Genomic DNA, 17,315 nt, shown 5'->3' with positions numbered 1-17,315 from the left:
GAAAAAAGAATATAATTTTACTTAGCTTCATAATGCAATTTTTTTTCTTTAGAAACACCTTGATTTCTGGAGTTAGGAAAACAAGGAAGTACTAAATGTGTCACTTAGGCCTCTAACTTTTCAATGAGCCCTAACGTTTTAAAGTATTTTTGTGATTACACAGCACTGACATTTATGGCAGACGTAAACGAGCCACAAAATGGGCTTTCAAAAGAAAATATTGTTCATCTTCACATGAGTAGCAAGAGCTGGACCAGTGGTCTGCAAAAAGGAAAGAGTGGTGAAATATCATCATCTGCAGAATCTCCAAGCTAAAAGTAAACAGTGTTATTCATGCATACTGCACCTCCCTGATAAATCAGTGAACAAAAACCAAAGTTACATCACTTATGTTTTTTTATTTTTTATTTAACATGCCTAAAGCTGTATTCTGTATCAACTCCACCCTCCTTGGCTGTCACAAATGACTCCTTAGGAAATTGTACTCTGCAAACAAAACAAATCTCTTTAAATTAGGGCTCCCTTACAATGCCACAAGACTTCTTCATTACTTTAAAATAAAAAGTGTGAGGACAGACAGCATTTAAAATAATCAGTGGCTTATTAAATAATTTTGGCCAAAGAGTAGTAAGTGAAGCACAATTAAATCATGTGTAGCAAAAGTTTTATCACATTATTCATTATATTCACAGTATAAATTTTCCTCATCACACACTTGAAGTAAAATTATCCAATGTTTCTTTAATAGTAACATAAGAAAAGATTATCGCAGACTATGTGATAGCTTCACTTCATATTTTTACAAAATAACTCATTGTGAGGCTCTAAAGAAGAGTCTGAGGCACTGTTATCTTAAGGGAGCAACATAATGAGGCAAAGAGGAGCCTTGGTTAACTCTTATGTTCTCGGTCACAAAACTTTTATGCCCTATTCTTCAGATCCATTGGAAAAAACACATTAATTTAATGCTTAGAATTTTGCTTCTAACCAAGACTACCTTCACCACCTGACTCTAATATGGGGCAGTTAATGAAAGGCAGAAAATCATTATCAAGTCTTACTCCTGTCAAGAGGTATATTCGTATATTCAACTGCAAGACAGGAGCTACAGAGCTGAGCTATTTCCTTACAAACATCCCGATACTGCTGGAGTCCACAAGATGGAGCAGAACCTATTTCTAGCATTTACCTTTACCAAAAGTATCTTAAAGCCTATAGTTAGCTCATCTGAATCATGGATGAATAAGAGGCTGCTGATCTCTGAATTCTCAACAAAAACATAAGAGCTTCCATGTGCTTTGTGTAACACACGGAAGTTGTTAAATTTTCAGTGGCTAAGAAGCGAAGAAGACAGAATCGATCATAAAGTAGCTTATGGGGGGGGGGGGGGGGGTAGAGGGGGAATATAGAGAGAGAGACCTGAAGATTTATATTGCTGCAGGACTAAGGAAATTGACCTTCAACTCGCTGATTCTATTCTCCTTCTATTTCTTACTTTCCTCTATGTAGCACAAAAAGCTCATACGCAGCATCTACTACCTCGTGACTAAATGACTGACATATCTCAAGCACATGCAGCTGCTGGATGAAAAAAACAGTTAACAAGCCATACATCAGTAGGCTACATCAATATTTGAGACACACAAGATCAAATTTTCATACCGGGATGATTTCAGTTCCCCTTCACGACAGATCTTTCTACCAAACCCAGCCCATACACATTAATGAAGTGGCTTTACTGAGTAGTTGTGTTTTCAAGTCAGTGACGAGGACAAGCCCTTTTCAGAGCAGTGCACCTGTCATACCAAACCTCCACTTTAAGTTACACCGATTTGATTCACAGCCAGAGTAATAGAGATCTCGTTAAGCTCTCACAACCTAACTGTGTCAATCTGAGATGTCAAAACACATTAATATTTTTATTGAAAATTATGTGTGGGGACACAGATAGCAGTAAAAACCTGTACTTTTTGTTCCTTTCCTAACTTATTCAAAGGGAAACTCTTTTTTCATCTTCCACGCCCTGTAACTCCGATCACCAAGCGAAGCGCTCAGTCCTGGCCGGGCCTGTCTTGCAGCCCTGCCGCTGTGTGCAAGTGCTTCACGCTGCCTCCGGGATCTGCTCGGGCTTCAGTACCCGCCCGCATTCCCGGTTCCTTCCCGGTCCCCGGTTCGTGCCCGGTTCCCGGTTCGTTCCCGGTTCGTGCCCCAGCTCCCGGACCCCTCCCGGCTCCCACCCCTCATCCGGGGTGGGGGCGGCTCCCTCGCCCCGGGCCGCGGTCATGTGACCCGTCCAAGATGGCTGCCGGGGAGCCTCGCGCCGCGCCCGCCGGGGGAAAGGAGGAAGACTTTGAGATTATTGACAAAAAACAGCTCCCTGACGCGGCCGAGCTGAGGAACGAGGAGAAGGCGAAACCGGAGGAAGCGCGGTGGTCTGCTCCGATCTTGTCTCTGGCCAGGAAAGCCTCGGAAAACTTGGCGCTGGGCTATGGCAGCGCCCTGAAGTCCGCATCCCTGGTGGGATTGGTGTCCAAGCCCGGCAGCAGTGACAGCCCGGCAAAGACAAGTACGGCTCCGCTTCTTTAGTAAACTCGCTTTTGTGGTGCGCAAATGAGTTCGCTCCCGTAAGTGCTGCTGGGTCGTGTCAGTGGTGCATGGGTGTTACTTTGAATTTCTTTTAAGATGCTGCAGTTTTGTATTCAAGTAAAATTAAACAAGCGACACAGATGTAGGACTTAAGAAATGCGTTATAACCAGAAGAAACCTAAACTTTTATATTTGGAGAAATTTACTTTTGTTTTATTTGCTGCCTTTTCTCCTTCTCCTTAAAGCCCCAGCAGCCTGGCTGCACTGAGGGATCTCTCAAAATTCTACATCCTCCCTCGAGTGCTGCTGGTTCCGGGAAGGAATTCGCGGTACCTTTCATGTCAGAGACTAAACAAGCAAACTAAGATACAGATTTGTTATAAGCTACTTTTTAACTACACTAAAGATGCCTTCAGTAACTACAGCTTGCTTTGTTCAACATTGGCATTTGTGGATCTAGCAGCCCTACAGAATTGTGGAACAGGTCTCTTAAAACAATTAAAATGGCTTTAGCTGAATCATATGGAAAATAAATCTCAGCACTATTCATAATGTGGAAAAAAAAACCCAAACCTATTTAAATGCAACAGAAATTTGGCCTGGAGCATTGTACTCCAGAGTCTCAGACTGGCGCTTAATTGTTCTGGAGCACTGGAACTTAACTTAGCTCTGTTTGGTGCTAACCTTTTGGTTTTTATAGTACTGAGTATTCAAAGGGCAGTTCCATGGAGTTGAATTGGGACAGCATGGGGCAATGTTACTGCTGATGGACTTCTTCATTTTTTGTGAAAATTCCTCAGTGTTACATAGTTAGAGTTGAAGATTAATTGTACTGAAAAAATAGTCTTTTGTCTTTTCCTGCATCTCAAAGTCTCACACGAAACTTCTTGCAGGTTTGTTTCCCATCAGGATCTAACCTGACCAAGTGCAGAATATCCCAGTTTTTTTGTTTGTTTTTGGAATAATGCTGTGGATAGATATAATTGAAAACAGCATACAGCATTTGGCAAGGGGCAGGGAATAAAATATTCTCTTACCTGAAATGAAGCTCCCTCATTTAATGAAACTTTTACCATAATCTTTCAGCTTCTTCCTTGTAAAGTAAGGAAACACACCACAACCTTCCCATATTGTTCAAAGGATTTGGATAATATGTTGATGAGTTTTGTGGAAAATTCTGTATGAAAAATAAGTTAATAACTTGTATATGAAATATGAACAGGCACTAAGGCACCTGTTCTACCTGTTCAATATTATTTACCTTTGATCAAGCAGGTATGTTTAAGAAATGAGCCAAGGCCTGCAAGACTACTTGTGGAAAACTTGGAGCTCGTTGCCTACTGAAATCTTTTCCCAGAGATTTTATAACATCTATCTGCTACTTCAGATCTGTTGATCACATGTTCTAAACACATAAACCCCATCCTAAAACTAGTCTGCCACTGAGGAAACTGTGTCCTGCCTTGCAGAGAGGCCAGAAGCTTCAAATCTAAAGAAAACAAATCAAGAAAGACTTGCAGTCCCAAAGACCGAGGGATGGAGAACTGTGAGCTTTCCTTTGTGCTTCAGTGTTTTCTGACTTCAAAGTGCGCTGAATAATTACAGTAAACAAGGCATGTAGCTTCAAAACTATGTCGAAACAAATCTCTTGAGTTGAATAAGATACAAAACTGTGTGACCGCATTCTTAAAGATTGCAGCATCACATCTGTGATCTTTTGCACTGGTAACCTGATACTTAATTTTTGATGCTTGGCTTTGGTAGTGTGTCTAATACCTGTTTATTTTGCATGTACCCACCTGCACAGTTTTGCAAAAGATGTATTTGACTGTGTGTATTTGCAACAGTCTAAAAAATATTGTTTGAGTAATTATTTAACTTAATGCAAACTGATATTAATCCACTTCTTAATTTAAAATTGTGTTCATAAAGAGCATTTCATTCATGGTATCTTATTTTTTTAAGTCTTGTGGGTAGTATATATATATCTTGAGCAAGGTGTAGAGGCAAAGTATTCCTGGTAAGTAAAAATTCAAATTTCAAAAACCATTAAAATGGTTAGCATTGCTTTGAAACACTAAAAAACCTCTGGTTTTCTGTTTGTGCAGCTTTTTTTCTGACAATATTGAGATCAAAATTCTAATTATTACAGTGCTTTTAATCCTCAGCCTCATATCAACACATTAAATACAGTTTTGAGGCACCCACTGGCTATAGAAAATATTCAATATACTCATTTTTAATATATGTATATACATAATATACTGTATATTGATTATATACTATATATCCTATTGTATCTAGTGTATGTAGTATATATACAATGAACTATAGAATAGCCTGCAGAGATGGCAGCATTTTATGTGTATTGTGGTTGTTAAGGTCAGTTAGATTAGAATGATTCTGTTTTCCCTCTTCTGACATAAGGAGGAGTTTTGCTCATTTTTAACCCTAAATTAACATTGTGTGCACAAAAATGAAAACGTTAGAGAGACTTTTGCACGACCTTAAGAGCGTTGTTAACCATCTTGAATGTGACTGATATGGGGCTGGGGCTTCTGCCACTGCTGTTTCTGCAGAGTGTGGCGGTGTGTGACCCACAGGTGACAGCAAAAGTGTCCTAATGAAACAGCAGTGGCTTAAAATGTGATTTTGGTGGCCACTGGGCTGTTGGCAGCTCCTGTAGGCAGAGCCTGTAGGTGCCTTAAGGAGCAAGAGTCCTAATCCCACGCCCCCTGTTGTCCTAAAACAGATTCTTTCACTTGGTCTGCAAGGGGCCAATCTATGCACAGAGTGGAAGGATTTGATTTATTTTTACGGATTTGCACAGGAAGGAGGCTGGGTGGCAAATCCACAAAGCCAGCACAACTTCCAAAACTTTTCACTCTTTTAGGCATTAATGTTCAAAGGGTCACTTTCATGCTCATTAGTTCACATGCTCAGTCTATCTGTTCTTTTGTGTCAGTGAGTTTCTAGGGTTGGTGGTCACAATCTGCCCCTGCCAGAACTACCTTCTAGCCGGTCAGAGCTGATTGAGCACAGTTGCTGTGTTGGCTTTACAAGTTTCTTCCTTATCTTGGGGGTTCAGCCAAGTGTCATAAAATCATAGGATATGCTGGGTTGGAAGGGACCCAGCAGGATCATTGAGTCCAACTCCTAGCCCTGTTCGGGACCATCCCCAGGAGTCACACCATGTGTCTGAAAGTGTTGTACAAATGCTCCTGTTGTACAAATGCTCAGCCGCCAGCCACCCTCTGGGTGAAGAACCTTTTCCTGATCGAAACCTAAACCTCCCCTGACTCAGCTTCAGGCCGTCCTTGAGGCGCATAAATTCTGCATCCTTTGAGTCCACTATCAGTGCTACATCCTTTTATTAACCTCCCCTAGGCCTGAGGTCACCGAATCATGTCCAGCCCTAAACCTTAACAAGGCAATTCTACCGACCAGTGATTCTCCTTTGTAACACCTGGGCGTCACCTACAGCTTGCTCGTTAGCTGATGTTTCACGGGTTAAATCATCCTTATCATCGCTTAGGCTTGAAATAGTACAAAGATCGAAAAACATATTTTCTTAAGTAAATCTATACATATTCCACGTTTTGCAACACGCCCCGGCCGGGCCGCGCCCGCCGCGCGCCCCTCACAGTGCTCTAAGATGGCGGCCGGCCCGCCCCCGCCCGCGCTGTAGCCGTGGTAACGCGGCGGGCCGGGGGCCCTCAGCCCGCGGCTCCCCCGGCCCGGCCCCGCCGCTCAGGTAGGGACCCCGCGGGCCGGGGCCGGGGCCGGGGCCGGGGCCGGGGCCGGGGCCGGGGCCGGGGCCGGAGCTGGGGCCGTGTCCCCTCCCCGGGGGCCGGGTGCGCCGCTGAGGGGGGTTTACCCAGCTCGCCCCCGCCGCAGGGTGGAGGCCCAGCGCGGGCACCGCGGCGAGGGGTTTTTAAAAGCTGCGCAGCGTCTCCGTGCGGATTGTCCCCAGGTACTCGGCACTGGGGACGCCACATCTCGAGTGCTGTGATCAGTTCGGGACCCCTCGGTCCAGGAAGGGCATTGAGGGGCTGGGGAAGGTTCTGGAGCGCAGGTCCTATAAGGAGCGGCTGAGGGAGTGGGGAGTGTTTAATCTGGAGAAAGGGAGCCTCAGGGATGGCCTTATCAGTCTCTACAAATCCCTGACAGGAGGCTGCAGCCAGGTGGGTGTCGGTCTCTTCTCCCAGGCAACCAGTGATAAAACAACAGGATATAATCTCAAGCTGTACCAGGGCAGGTTTAGGTTGAATATTAGGAAGAATTTCTTCACAGAAACGGTGATTATACATTGGAATGGCAGCCCAGGGAGGTGGTGGAGACACTGTCCCCAGAGCTGTGTAAAGAAAACCTGGATCTGGTACTCAATGCCCTGGCCTAGTTTGATCATATATTGGACTCGATGATCTCGGAGGTCTTTTCCAGCCTTATTGATTCTGTGATTGTAAAGCAGCTTTCCTGTCCCCACCCATGTGCCCCCAGGTACACGGTGTCACGCCATGGAGGAGCGTGCCAACCTCATGAACATGATGAAGCTCAGCATCAAAATCCTCATCCAGTCAGCCCTGAGCCTGGGCCGGACCCTGGACTCCGACTTCCCTCCACTGCAGCAGTTCTTCGTGGTGCTGGAGCACTGCCTCAAGCATGGGCTCAAAGGTGGGCGCTGGCTGCCAGGCTGAAGAGAGGCAGGTCAAGGAGTCTCTGTCATGTCCTGCCGTGGCTCCATCTTGATTTCTGAATGACATTAATTCTATAAACATACAATGCTGGTGTCAGTATTACAGATATGTCGTTACCCTTGTACACCCTGTATTTCGTGTCTCCTCCTGTCAGGGTATTTTTAATGTCCCCTTTCCACAGATATGAGCTGGTAAGACAAAGTAAGAAAGTAAAGTTTGTCTAAAATTCTGGAGTTGGAAGCCTATAATTTTTCCTCACAAATCTCTCTGTATGCTCCCTTTAGTGAAGAAGACTTTTATTGGACAGAACAAATCGTTTTTTGGTCCTTTGGAGCTAGTGGAAAAACTTTGTCCCGAAGCATCAGATATAGCAACTAGTGTTAAAAATCTGCCAGAGTTGAAGTAAGTTAATTGTTGGGGATGATGCATTTTGCTCATACTGCTGGGAAAAGGCATCCTTCTCTTAGTCTCTTGGCTTCCTTAACAAGCTCTTGTTCCCAAAGAAAAAAATAGGGTGTGTAGGAGGCATTGACTTCTCCAAGAGATAAGGAGGATATCTCAAAATATTCAGTTTCTGTCTCAAACAATGCTGTCAGATTGAAAACAGCATTTGGAAACTTTTATAACCTTGCTAAAAATAACTAAAGTCTTCACTGGTATTTTTTTTTTCTCTTGTTTCCCCCACTTTCATGATTTTATGTCATTTTGTGTGTGTGCTGATAGTATTTGGTTTGAGTAATTCAGGATGATTGAAATAGACTTGATTTTAATACTAGGATATATTAATGCTTGGTTATGGTGGTAGTTGACAATACGTATGTTTTTTTCAAATTAAGAAGCCTTTACAATATACTTTCCCTGAAGAATGGAATATACTTAAATGTTCTTGTCTTCTGGAGACAGCAGTTCATTTCCCCAGAGATTTGTTGTTGTTTTTTTAGTATATAATCTCCTTCCTCTCACTTTGTAACTGAGAATTTTGAATTGCACAAATCTCGACAATAAAACACCTTGGTTTTACATGCAACTTTTCTTTTTAGGACTGCTGTGGGCAGAGGGAGGGCTTGGCTTTATCTGGCACTCATGCAAAAGAAACTGGCAGATTATCTCAAAGTACTCCTGGACCACAAGCATCTGTTAAGGTAACAGCACAGACATGTATTCCTGAATATTCCTCAATCACTGACACCTCCTGTGGCTCCAAGGAGAGTCATTAATTGACCAATTTAAGCAGCAAGTTCTTGCAGCCTGCAGAGGAGCAAGTGGTTAATTGTTTTTGCAAGGAATCTGCAAAGGAACTTGCAGAGAATTTTCGGAGAGTTCTAAATCTTCTGCCTTATGCAATAAATTAGTGAGAACTCAGCTAAGTTTTGTAAAGGCCGCATTATTGTTTATGTGATTTCAATGATGGAAGTGTGATTATAATTGTTTGATGTGCAGTGAACCCTTATACTCTTTGTTCCAGTGAATTTTATGAACCTGATGCATTGATGATGGAGGAGGAAGGAGCAGTTATTGTGGGTCTGCTGGTTGGGCTGAATGTTATTGATGCAAACTTCTGCTTGAAAGGAGAAGACTTGGATTCCCAGGTGAAGATTAAAGCTTAAATAGGATCAGTTGGTATAAGATTCTAGTAGAATTAAGTACATCTATAAATACTTTATTGAGATGGGTCCAGATTTCTTTCCAGCATGGACTGTGTTGAAGCTTGTTGTCTTCCCCTCAGTAAATTAAAAAGAAGTTCATAGGTAGCAGTTTATGGAAATACTGTCAAAACTGATAACTGTGAGGAAACTCATCACACATAATATGGTTACTTTGATGCTTTTATGACAAATGCTAGCTTGCCTGTTTGCATCAGCTAAGAAGAATATAGGTATTATTTGTCTCTCTAAATCTAAACTTCGGATTTTTCTCATTTTCCAAATATACAGTAATGCCTTCTTCTACTCATAATTGCACTGTGAAGGTGTGTTAATATCTTAAATATATTTTTCAGGTTGGAGTGATTGATTTTTCCTTGTACCTTAAGGAAACACAGGATAGTGATGGCAAACAGTATGTATGGTGAATTAATAATTCTAAATCATTACAGTCTTTGTAGAACAAACTTGTCAGACAGTCTGTGGGAGGATGGGAGTGCTGGAGATCTCAAACTATTAATCATCCTAAAAGGAGAACCCAAACCAGATTTTGTTACCTAAACAAAAGTAACATCTTTCAGAGACTGAATTTGTGGTAGTTTTAACAAGAATTTGGAGAGTTTCAGTCTTGAGTTGGGACAAGATTAAAAGTACACAAAATATTAGATTGTGATTTTATTTGGTTTTAGAAGAGATGATTTCCCAAGTCACCCATTGCCAGCTCACTGCTTTGTTTCTAAGCACAGTTTCAGAAACCCACTCAACTGAGTAGCTGTCTTTGAGGGAGAGATCAGTTATGGAGGAAAAAAATGTAATTTTAAGTGAAGTATTAGATTTGAGACTGCAGTTAGCAACACAGATCAGGTCTCCTAAGGTCTTCTAAGACCTTCAGTAAATGAAGGCATCTTCATATTTTATGTGCTTCTGTCACTTCAGAGCACTTCACTGTGGAGCTGCTGAGAAGCAGCCAAGCAGCTACTTCACCTCCCTGGTGCTTCTGATCCAGCTCAGGCACAAGTTTTTTTATAAGGAAAGGATAAAAGATTTTGTCTCTGTTTGTGCTTAAAGCTCTAGTACAGAATAGCACTTCAGAATGAAGGAGTTTCTTCTCAGTCAATAAATTCTTGCTTTTACAACTAGAGATGGAGGGATTACAGCTGTCCTTGACCAGAAGCATTATGTCGAAGAACTGAACCGACATCTAAGGTGGGATTTTCATCTGTTCTCATTTACAAATACTTGTCCTGTTTAGCTTTTCCAGCATGGCTTTGAATGTCTCTGCTGCCAGTCTTGTAGATTTTTGTTTGATATTGAAATGCCTTTTCTGATTATTTCCCAAAAATCTTAGTTTTATTTTGTAGTCCTACTCTTCTGCGGGTACGTGCAATGAGGGAAGCAAGTGTGTGTAATAGTTTAATTTTTTGAGAGTGATTAACAGAGCAATTTGGAACTATTACAAGTGCATCTGGAAATTTATTCCTTAGAGGAAGAGTCTCTACTCTTCCCCCATATGTTGCTCAGTGGGAGGAGCAGGCCTCCCTTACTCTCTTGAGCAGGAGAGGTGTTAGAACCACAAAAGCTAAGCCAGAACAGGGCTGCCAGCAGAAGGACATGGTCCTCTCAGTGCTGAAGAGGGTCAGTTGTTCCTCCTCTGAGTTTTTGCCAGCTCACCAAAGTACTTCATTGTTAACAAATGCAAGATGATAAAAATACTGCTGAGGATAGGAGTAAACATTGACACTTCAGTTATTGTTTTTATGTGTCTCTCTCCCTTGCTGCAGTTGCACGGTTGCAGATCTCCAGAACAAAATAGACTGTTTAGAAAAGACCAATTCAAAACTCCAGGAAGAGGTTTGTATCTGGTCTGTTAAGTATTTCTCACAGCCCCTTTCCATCAGAGACAAAACTCCCTAAGACTGTACCTTACACCTAAAATACTTGAGTAGATACTGGTGAGCTGTGGGGACTGGCATGGATTGGTGTGACTTCTAGCTCGTACCACAGATCCAGGGTGAATTTTAGCCTTTTACGCTATGGTGCCTTTCTTTGCTCAGTTAATATTTAAAAGAGTTGGTGAGGGCGTGAAGCAGAAGTTGGTGAACAAATGTTGGTGAGTACATTAATTTCAGCTGACAGTGGGTACGGCTGCAGAAGGGTCAGGGAGTTCCTGGGGAGAGCAAAAGGGGAAGTGAACAGCACAGCTGCTGCAGAGACTGAGCTACTGACTTAAGAATTGCTCTAGATGCTGCATGATTGCACAGTGATTAAACAGAGATCTGTTCCCTTCATACAGCTTGCAGCAGCTACCGACCGAATTGGATCCCTTCAGGAAGAGCAGCAGCAGCTAAAACAACAGAATGAATTAATTCGTGAACGGAGTGAAAAAAGTGTAGAGGTGGGACATTTTTAGAGATGATGAGCTTTTGATCAGCTGTAGTGAGTTCTCCCAAGCCCATTGTGCACTGGAATGCTCAGCACAGTTAAGCACGTTCCTATGCAGGTCACTGGGTTTGGGTGTTGTATGCTCAGGCATTAGATTTTACTGTTCTTTACTACACACCCAAAAGTACACCTGGAGAAGGAAGAATTCCAAGTATTAGCGGTATTAAAGTAAAAGTGTAAAGGATTAAAGTGTTTTTTTCATTACTGTATCTTTTCACCTGATATTTCATTACTGAAATTACTACAGTTATTTCATTACTGAAATTTCAGCTTATTAATGTTTACCATGTCATTAATTATAAAACAGTGGGATTTTACTTGAAATAATACATTGAAATACTGTGTTACACACAAGAATTAAAGGGATACTTTAAATACTTTGTAATCTTATGTAGCTGATGTTTCTTGTAGGTAACAAAAGAGGATACAAAAGTAGAATTGGATACTTACAAGCAGTCACGCCAGGGTCTTGATGAAATGTACAGTGATGTTTGGAAGCAGTTGAAAGAAGAAAAAAAAATCAGGCTGGTAAGGAAACTTAACTGTAGAAAGTGAAGTGAAAGACACTGGGTTCAGCCTACTGTAACATTACAAATACAAGATGACAGCTGTGCACCTTTTGCACCTATTCAGAATTCATAGAGCAATTGCAAGCAAGATGCTGAGCATTGGTCATTAACAGTGTCTGTAAGGTACTGGGAACTGGGGCTTTTAGAATGCTGGAAATAAAAGGCTTCTTTTTAAGAAACCACTGGCATTATTATAGCAGAGGCACAGTTTGTGTTTGGGGTTATTTGGGTTTTATCCCTAACCTATGGCTACGTAGGAGTAACTAGGAAATCTCTTTGTAAGGAACTAGAGAAAGAATTGGAGCTACAAATTGGAATGAAAACAGAAATGGAAATTGCCATGAAACTTCTGGAAAAAGATACTCATGAAAAACAAGACACTTTAGTTGCCCTTCGCCAGCAGTTAGAAGAAGTGAAGGCCATTAACTTGCAGATGTTTCACAAATCCCAGGTATGTACAGGGGGCTGGGGATGGTTTTGTGGGGTTTCTCTTGTTTGGGTGGGTTGTGGTTTTACGTCATTTTTTTCATTTGAACCAAACTGTATGATAGGCATTTCTACAAGGAAGCCATGGTGTAGCAGTGCTCACACAAAATATACACAGCTTGTTTCCATTAATGAAACAAAAGTTTAACCAGCCTCTCCATGCATGAAGTAAGAGTTGAGCAAGCCTTCCTTTCCCACATCTGGCACCAGAAATACAGAGGGGATTTCTCTCAATTTTTACAGCCTATTTCTTGATGCCTGTTCAGGCTTTAACCAGGTCTTTGCGTCCTTCCCAGACACTTGCAAGTCAGTGAAGCCCCAGTGCTGAGGTGTGCCTTTGCTTTTGAAAGCAATATTTTTATGGGAGGTTTTTTTGCTTCCTGGTTCCATGCCCACTGAATGCACTTGTTACATTCAAATCATCTTGGTATTCTTGTCCTGTCAATTTAATCTGGTTTTATTTCTTCAGGCTTTTTTTCTCAAGAGAACATTTTTTGGCTTGTAGTTGATCTCATAGGTCAAAACTTCGTTAAGGTGGTTTGGGTTTTTTCTGAGGTTGTAACAAAACAACTGGAACAATGTCTGCTCTGGCATTATCAGCATTTTGTTTACACATTCCAGTCAGACCCAGGCATGGCCTTTAGCAAGCTGAACATTCTTTATCTGGTGGCACACTTTAAACACTGTTTGTTATTTCCTACAGAATGCAGAGTGTTCATTGCAACAGAAAACAGAAGCAATATCTTCTTTTGAAGGAAAAACAAATGAGATGATGTCCTCTATGAAACAAATGGAAGAGAGGTAATAATTGCAAGATCAGAAAGTCAACATTGAAGTCAGTAGAAAGTTTCCAATATAAACCTCTACAGGATGACCTTCCATATGCCCCACAGAAATTTGGGCCTGTGTGCCAGCATGAGCTTTTTTACTTCTCCTCTTCATCCCTCTGCGCTTGCCGTTCTCTCTTCCCAGGCAAATGTGCCCATAACTGACCCACTGGGAAACTGTAGCTCTTTCCATAAGCAGGCTGTTGAAAAACATGTTAACTTCACTTTAAGAACAGGTGTGACTTTGCTTTTGGGTTTTTTTCAGAAACAACTGCTTTCGAAAGTTTTTTTTTTTTCTCCACTAGCATTTTCAGTTCAAGCTTTTATAAAGATCCCTGTGGTAACTCTCAAAGAAGAGGGTGAGAGGGTGCATGGAAGGAGTGAATTGGAAACAAATGTCTGTGTTCTTTCCCATGTAGGCTGCAGCAGGCAGAGAAGGCCAGGCAGGCGGCAGAGGAGCGGTGCAATAAGATGAAGCAGGAACTGGCTGGGAAGCTCAACTCGTGTCGGCAGCAGATGGCCCAGCTGGACGGCAAATGGTATTTAATCTGAGCAGGTGTTTTCCTTCCCTTTGCCATTTCTTTAAAAAGTGTTTTCTACTCCTTTTATGCTCAGGTCTAAGGAGGGCGTGAGTTTGAAATTCTGTTGTCTTCAGCACTGACAGGTGTATGCAGGACCCAGGGGAGCACAGCACTTCTGTACAGTGCACAGTTAGCCTCAGGCTTTTGACATGTTTTTTCCAGAATGTCTAATTTAGAGCACAGAGTGGCAGTAAAAATCTGCCCATTCCAACTAGCAATGGAGCTTTCAATTGCTTTTTTAATAAATCAGGAGATAGGTATGGTCATGCTTGTAGGACTGTCAATCCAAAGGGACTGGGATTTTTGCAGGGACTTGTGGGTATGTTCTTAGGGAATGTTAATCCTCTAAAGATTTCTCCTACCAATAGAAAAAGCTGCTTGCACTGTTCAGACTTCAGGGTAGAGTGTCCCATTTAAACACGACAGGTGAAACACAGGTAGTGAAATATTTCCTTGTGGGGATTGGTTTCTTTGGAGGTCTTTTGGTTTGTTGTTTTCTTCTAGGCCTTCACTGCTGTTTGTTTTCTGTGACCTGAAAATGTTAACATATCTTAAATGTTAACCGTGTTAACATTTTTGACGTCTGCTGCCTGTTCTTTCCTTTCCCAGAACACCACTCTAGTTTTGCCCTCTTTTGGACAAGATTTCTACTTCTCACACTGTTGCTATCCTTAAGTGCTATAGGATATTCATCTGCTATAGGGTTTTTTTTTAGAATGAATTATTTTTAAATAGCTCAACTCTGGAAAAGGAGTTAAAATCCGAGAAGGAACAGAGACAAACTTTGCAAAAAGAACTGCACCAAGAGAAGGATGCAACCGCTCTGCTTAAAACAGAATTGCAACAGATGGAAGGACTGAAAAAGGTATGCAGAGTTTCAAGCTTTCAGAATAACTGAATGTGAATTATTTTTTAAGCATGAACATTCTTGTTAACCTGAAGAGGATTTGCTGCCATGTATGGAGCAGTTTCTGAGGACACAATTGTGCACCTATATCTGTCTGTGTGCTCCTGTGTTGGCACAGGACTGCCATGTTCTAGCTATGCTGAAGGATGTTCAAAGCCTGAAAAATCTTCCTTTTCTTGGTAAATATGGTTAAATTATTTCATTGTTTGTGCAGAAACTGTGGGTAGTTCCCCTGTGTAATTTTAAAAATCAAGCCTTAGAAATAGGGGAATTTGCAAAGGAGCTGATTCTAGTGAACTGCTTGGGTAGTTTGGGTAGACTGATCAAGGTTATAGGTCAAACAGTGCACAAAAAACTTGAGTTTGTACTTGATTTTATAGGAACTGAGAAAGCTGCAAGACGAGAAGCAGCAGCTGAAGAAGGTCCATGAGGAGCAGGAGCAAGCTCTTCAAGAAATGGGACTTCATCTCAGCCAGTAAGTTCTAGGGACCAGAACTCCTGTAAATGACAGAAGCTGGAGTATCAGACTAATACCAAGAATTTAAAACCTCATTTATGTATAAAAATCAATTGATGTGAGAATTTTAGGAGGCAATTACTATGTATGAGAAACTAAAGAGCCATGAAATGAAAGTGAGGGAGGATCTTGTCAGAGTGAGCTGGCTGAGAGGAAACATTAAAGGAAATGTTCAGTTCTTGTAGTGGAACTGTGCTTTTCCTACATTCTTCTGTTTATACTGAAAAGGGGCAAACCCTGAGCTGACAAAGTTTCCCAGTGACAGCGAGTGGTTCAGAGGGGTAACAGGGAGCTCACTGAAGAATTGGGGTTTGGGTACAGTGGCTCGACAGTGGAATGGCAGGGAAAACCAAACACAACTAAATAAAAAGTCACGCAGGGCATATTTTTTTTTCCAGATCGAAGCTGAAGATGGAAGACATTAAAGAAGTAAACAAAGCACTAAAGGTACTACTCTTTCATGGGTATTTTACTAAGCATATTAATTTCATTTAACACCTTTGAATTTCACCCTGGTTATTCTGCTTTAAAAGGTGGCTTTTGAAAAATACCAACAACGTTGGTAAAATGCCTGTAAGCGTCTTTGTATCTCCAGCGTTGTTTTTGTTCCAATTTTCCAGGGTCATACGTGGCTGAAGGATGATGAAGCAACCCACTGCAAGCAATGTAGAAAGGAATTCTCCATCTCAAGAAGGAAGGTAATGTTGTTCAGGAGATTTTTAAATAATCCATGGAAAACAAAAGCGGTGCTGTTGCATACCCTTGCTAGGGAAGATTGAACCTGTTCAATTCCGAATCTTGCTGCAGTGATAAATACATAGGGAATAATTTGGCATTTACCACCCAAAATGTGATACTGCCCCCTGCTTCGGTGCTCTTGGTGGAGAGCTGCTATGGCTGTGTCCGGGCTCCCTTCCCGGCTGAGCAGGCGCTGCTCAGTGCCCGGCCCGCGGTGTGGGACAGCGCGGGGAGTCAGGCCAGCGCAGCCGATCCCAGCGCAGCCGATCCCAGCGCAGCCGATCCCAGCGCAGCCGATCCCAGCGCAGCCGCCCTCCCTCCAGGGCCAGGCCCGCTCCTGCTCCGGCTCCTGTTCCTGGCTGTCCCCGAGCCAGACGGGTGCAGCTCCTGGCCGTGGAGGGAGGGAGGGCGGCTGCGCCCTGTGCTCGGCCCTGCGGAGGAAGTGGTGCTGGGGGAGGGCTGGGCTTGGTGGGAAGTGGAGGGACTAGGGCAGTTCCCAAGGCCTGACTTCTCTCTTCCTGATGCTGTTTGTAGGCAGCTGTGCTCATTCTGACTCTTTTTGTAGCACCACTGCAGGAACTGCGGGGACATCTTCTGCAGCACTTGTTCCAGTAATGAACTCGCGCTGCCATCGTACCCAAAACCCGTCCGTGTCTGTGATAATTGTCACACATTACTGCTTCAGCAGTGCTCCTCTAACTCTTCCTAAGGCTCTCCCACCCTTGACTGAGCCACTTTAACATTGGAAAGTAGCCATTATTTTTTTAATTCTGAATTGCAGGTGTCTTCTGTGCAGCAGACTGGACTGGCTGGTCTGATAATTTCCACTGTAAGAGCAGTGTAAATTTGTAGGGATTGTGCAAGCTAATGCTTCTCCAACTGAAATAATTAAGAAGTTATATATCAACTGTAATTTCCCCAAAATTCTATTTGAAACTAAGATTCATTTTTCTGATTTTTATAGATATTTGTATTAAAATTTGTATATGGCATTTCTACATTTATTTGATTCCTGTAGATCATTGTCTCTGTACATGAACCTAATTTCTTTACCTTCACTGTAGGTGCTCCCGTGTGTTCCCCTGGCTCATGTACAGTTTTGTATTTGCTCTAAGTCAGAGAGGAAAAGGTCAATTTATGAATTGTCTGTAGAAAGCTTTATAAGGAGTGTCAATGAATGTGCCTTCAGTTCACTGCAGAGTCAAAAACTGCACACTATACTTGTTTTGGAAGTCGCTGTGACCACAGTGCAGTAGTTACACAATAAAAGTCTTTTGCAAAAACTGAAAGCAAGTCGAAGTTCTAATTTCTGACACCTGTGA

At 42.3% G+C, this 17,315-nt stretch overlaps 1 protein-coding gene across 4 annotated transcripts; it reads left to right on the top strand.

The window, feature by feature from the left end:
• Nucleotides 1-2,278: 2,278 nt before the first annotated feature.
• Nucleotides 2,279-17,282, top strand: RUFY1 (RUN and FYVE domain containing 1). Of its 4 annotated transcripts, none has more exons than XM_040078322.2 (18): nt 2,279-2,566; nt 7,087-7,260; nt 7,568-7,685; nt 8,324-8,425; nt 8,749-8,872; nt 9,283-9,341; nt 10,067-10,132; nt 10,708-10,777; nt 11,220-11,321; nt 11,780-11,896; nt 12,221-12,388; nt 13,127-13,224; nt 13,670-13,789; nt 14,567-14,696; nt 15,119-15,213; nt 15,654-15,702; nt 15,876-15,953; nt 16,559-17,282. In XM_040078322.2, exons 1-18 carry the CDS (start codon nt 2,299-2,301, stop codon nt 16,700-16,702), a joined length of 2,082 nt encoding a protein of 693 aa, XP_039934256.1. In that variant the 5' UTR covers nt 2,279-2,298; the 3' UTR covers nt 16,703-17,282. The 4 variants fall into 4 exon arrangements, with proteins under 4 accessions (XP_039934256.1, XP_058278472.1, XP_039934257.1 ...); XM_058422489.1 differs by having other exon boundaries at nt 2,293-2,566; nt 16,528-17,282; XM_040078323.2 differs by having other exon boundaries at nt 2,425-2,624.
• Nucleotides 17,283-17,315: the final 33 nt, after the last annotated feature.

Source organism: Hirundo rustica, chromosome 14 (genome assembly GCF_015227805.2).
Source record: "Hirundo rustica isolate bHirRus1 chromosome 14, bHirRus1.pri.v3, whole genome shotgun sequence".
NCBI classification, from domain to species: domain Eukaryota; kingdom Metazoa; phylum Chordata; class Aves; order Passeriformes; family Hirundinidae; genus Hirundo; species Hirundo rustica.
Note: the sequence above shows the minus strand (reverse complement) of the source record. Positions and strands in the feature narration are given on the sequence as shown.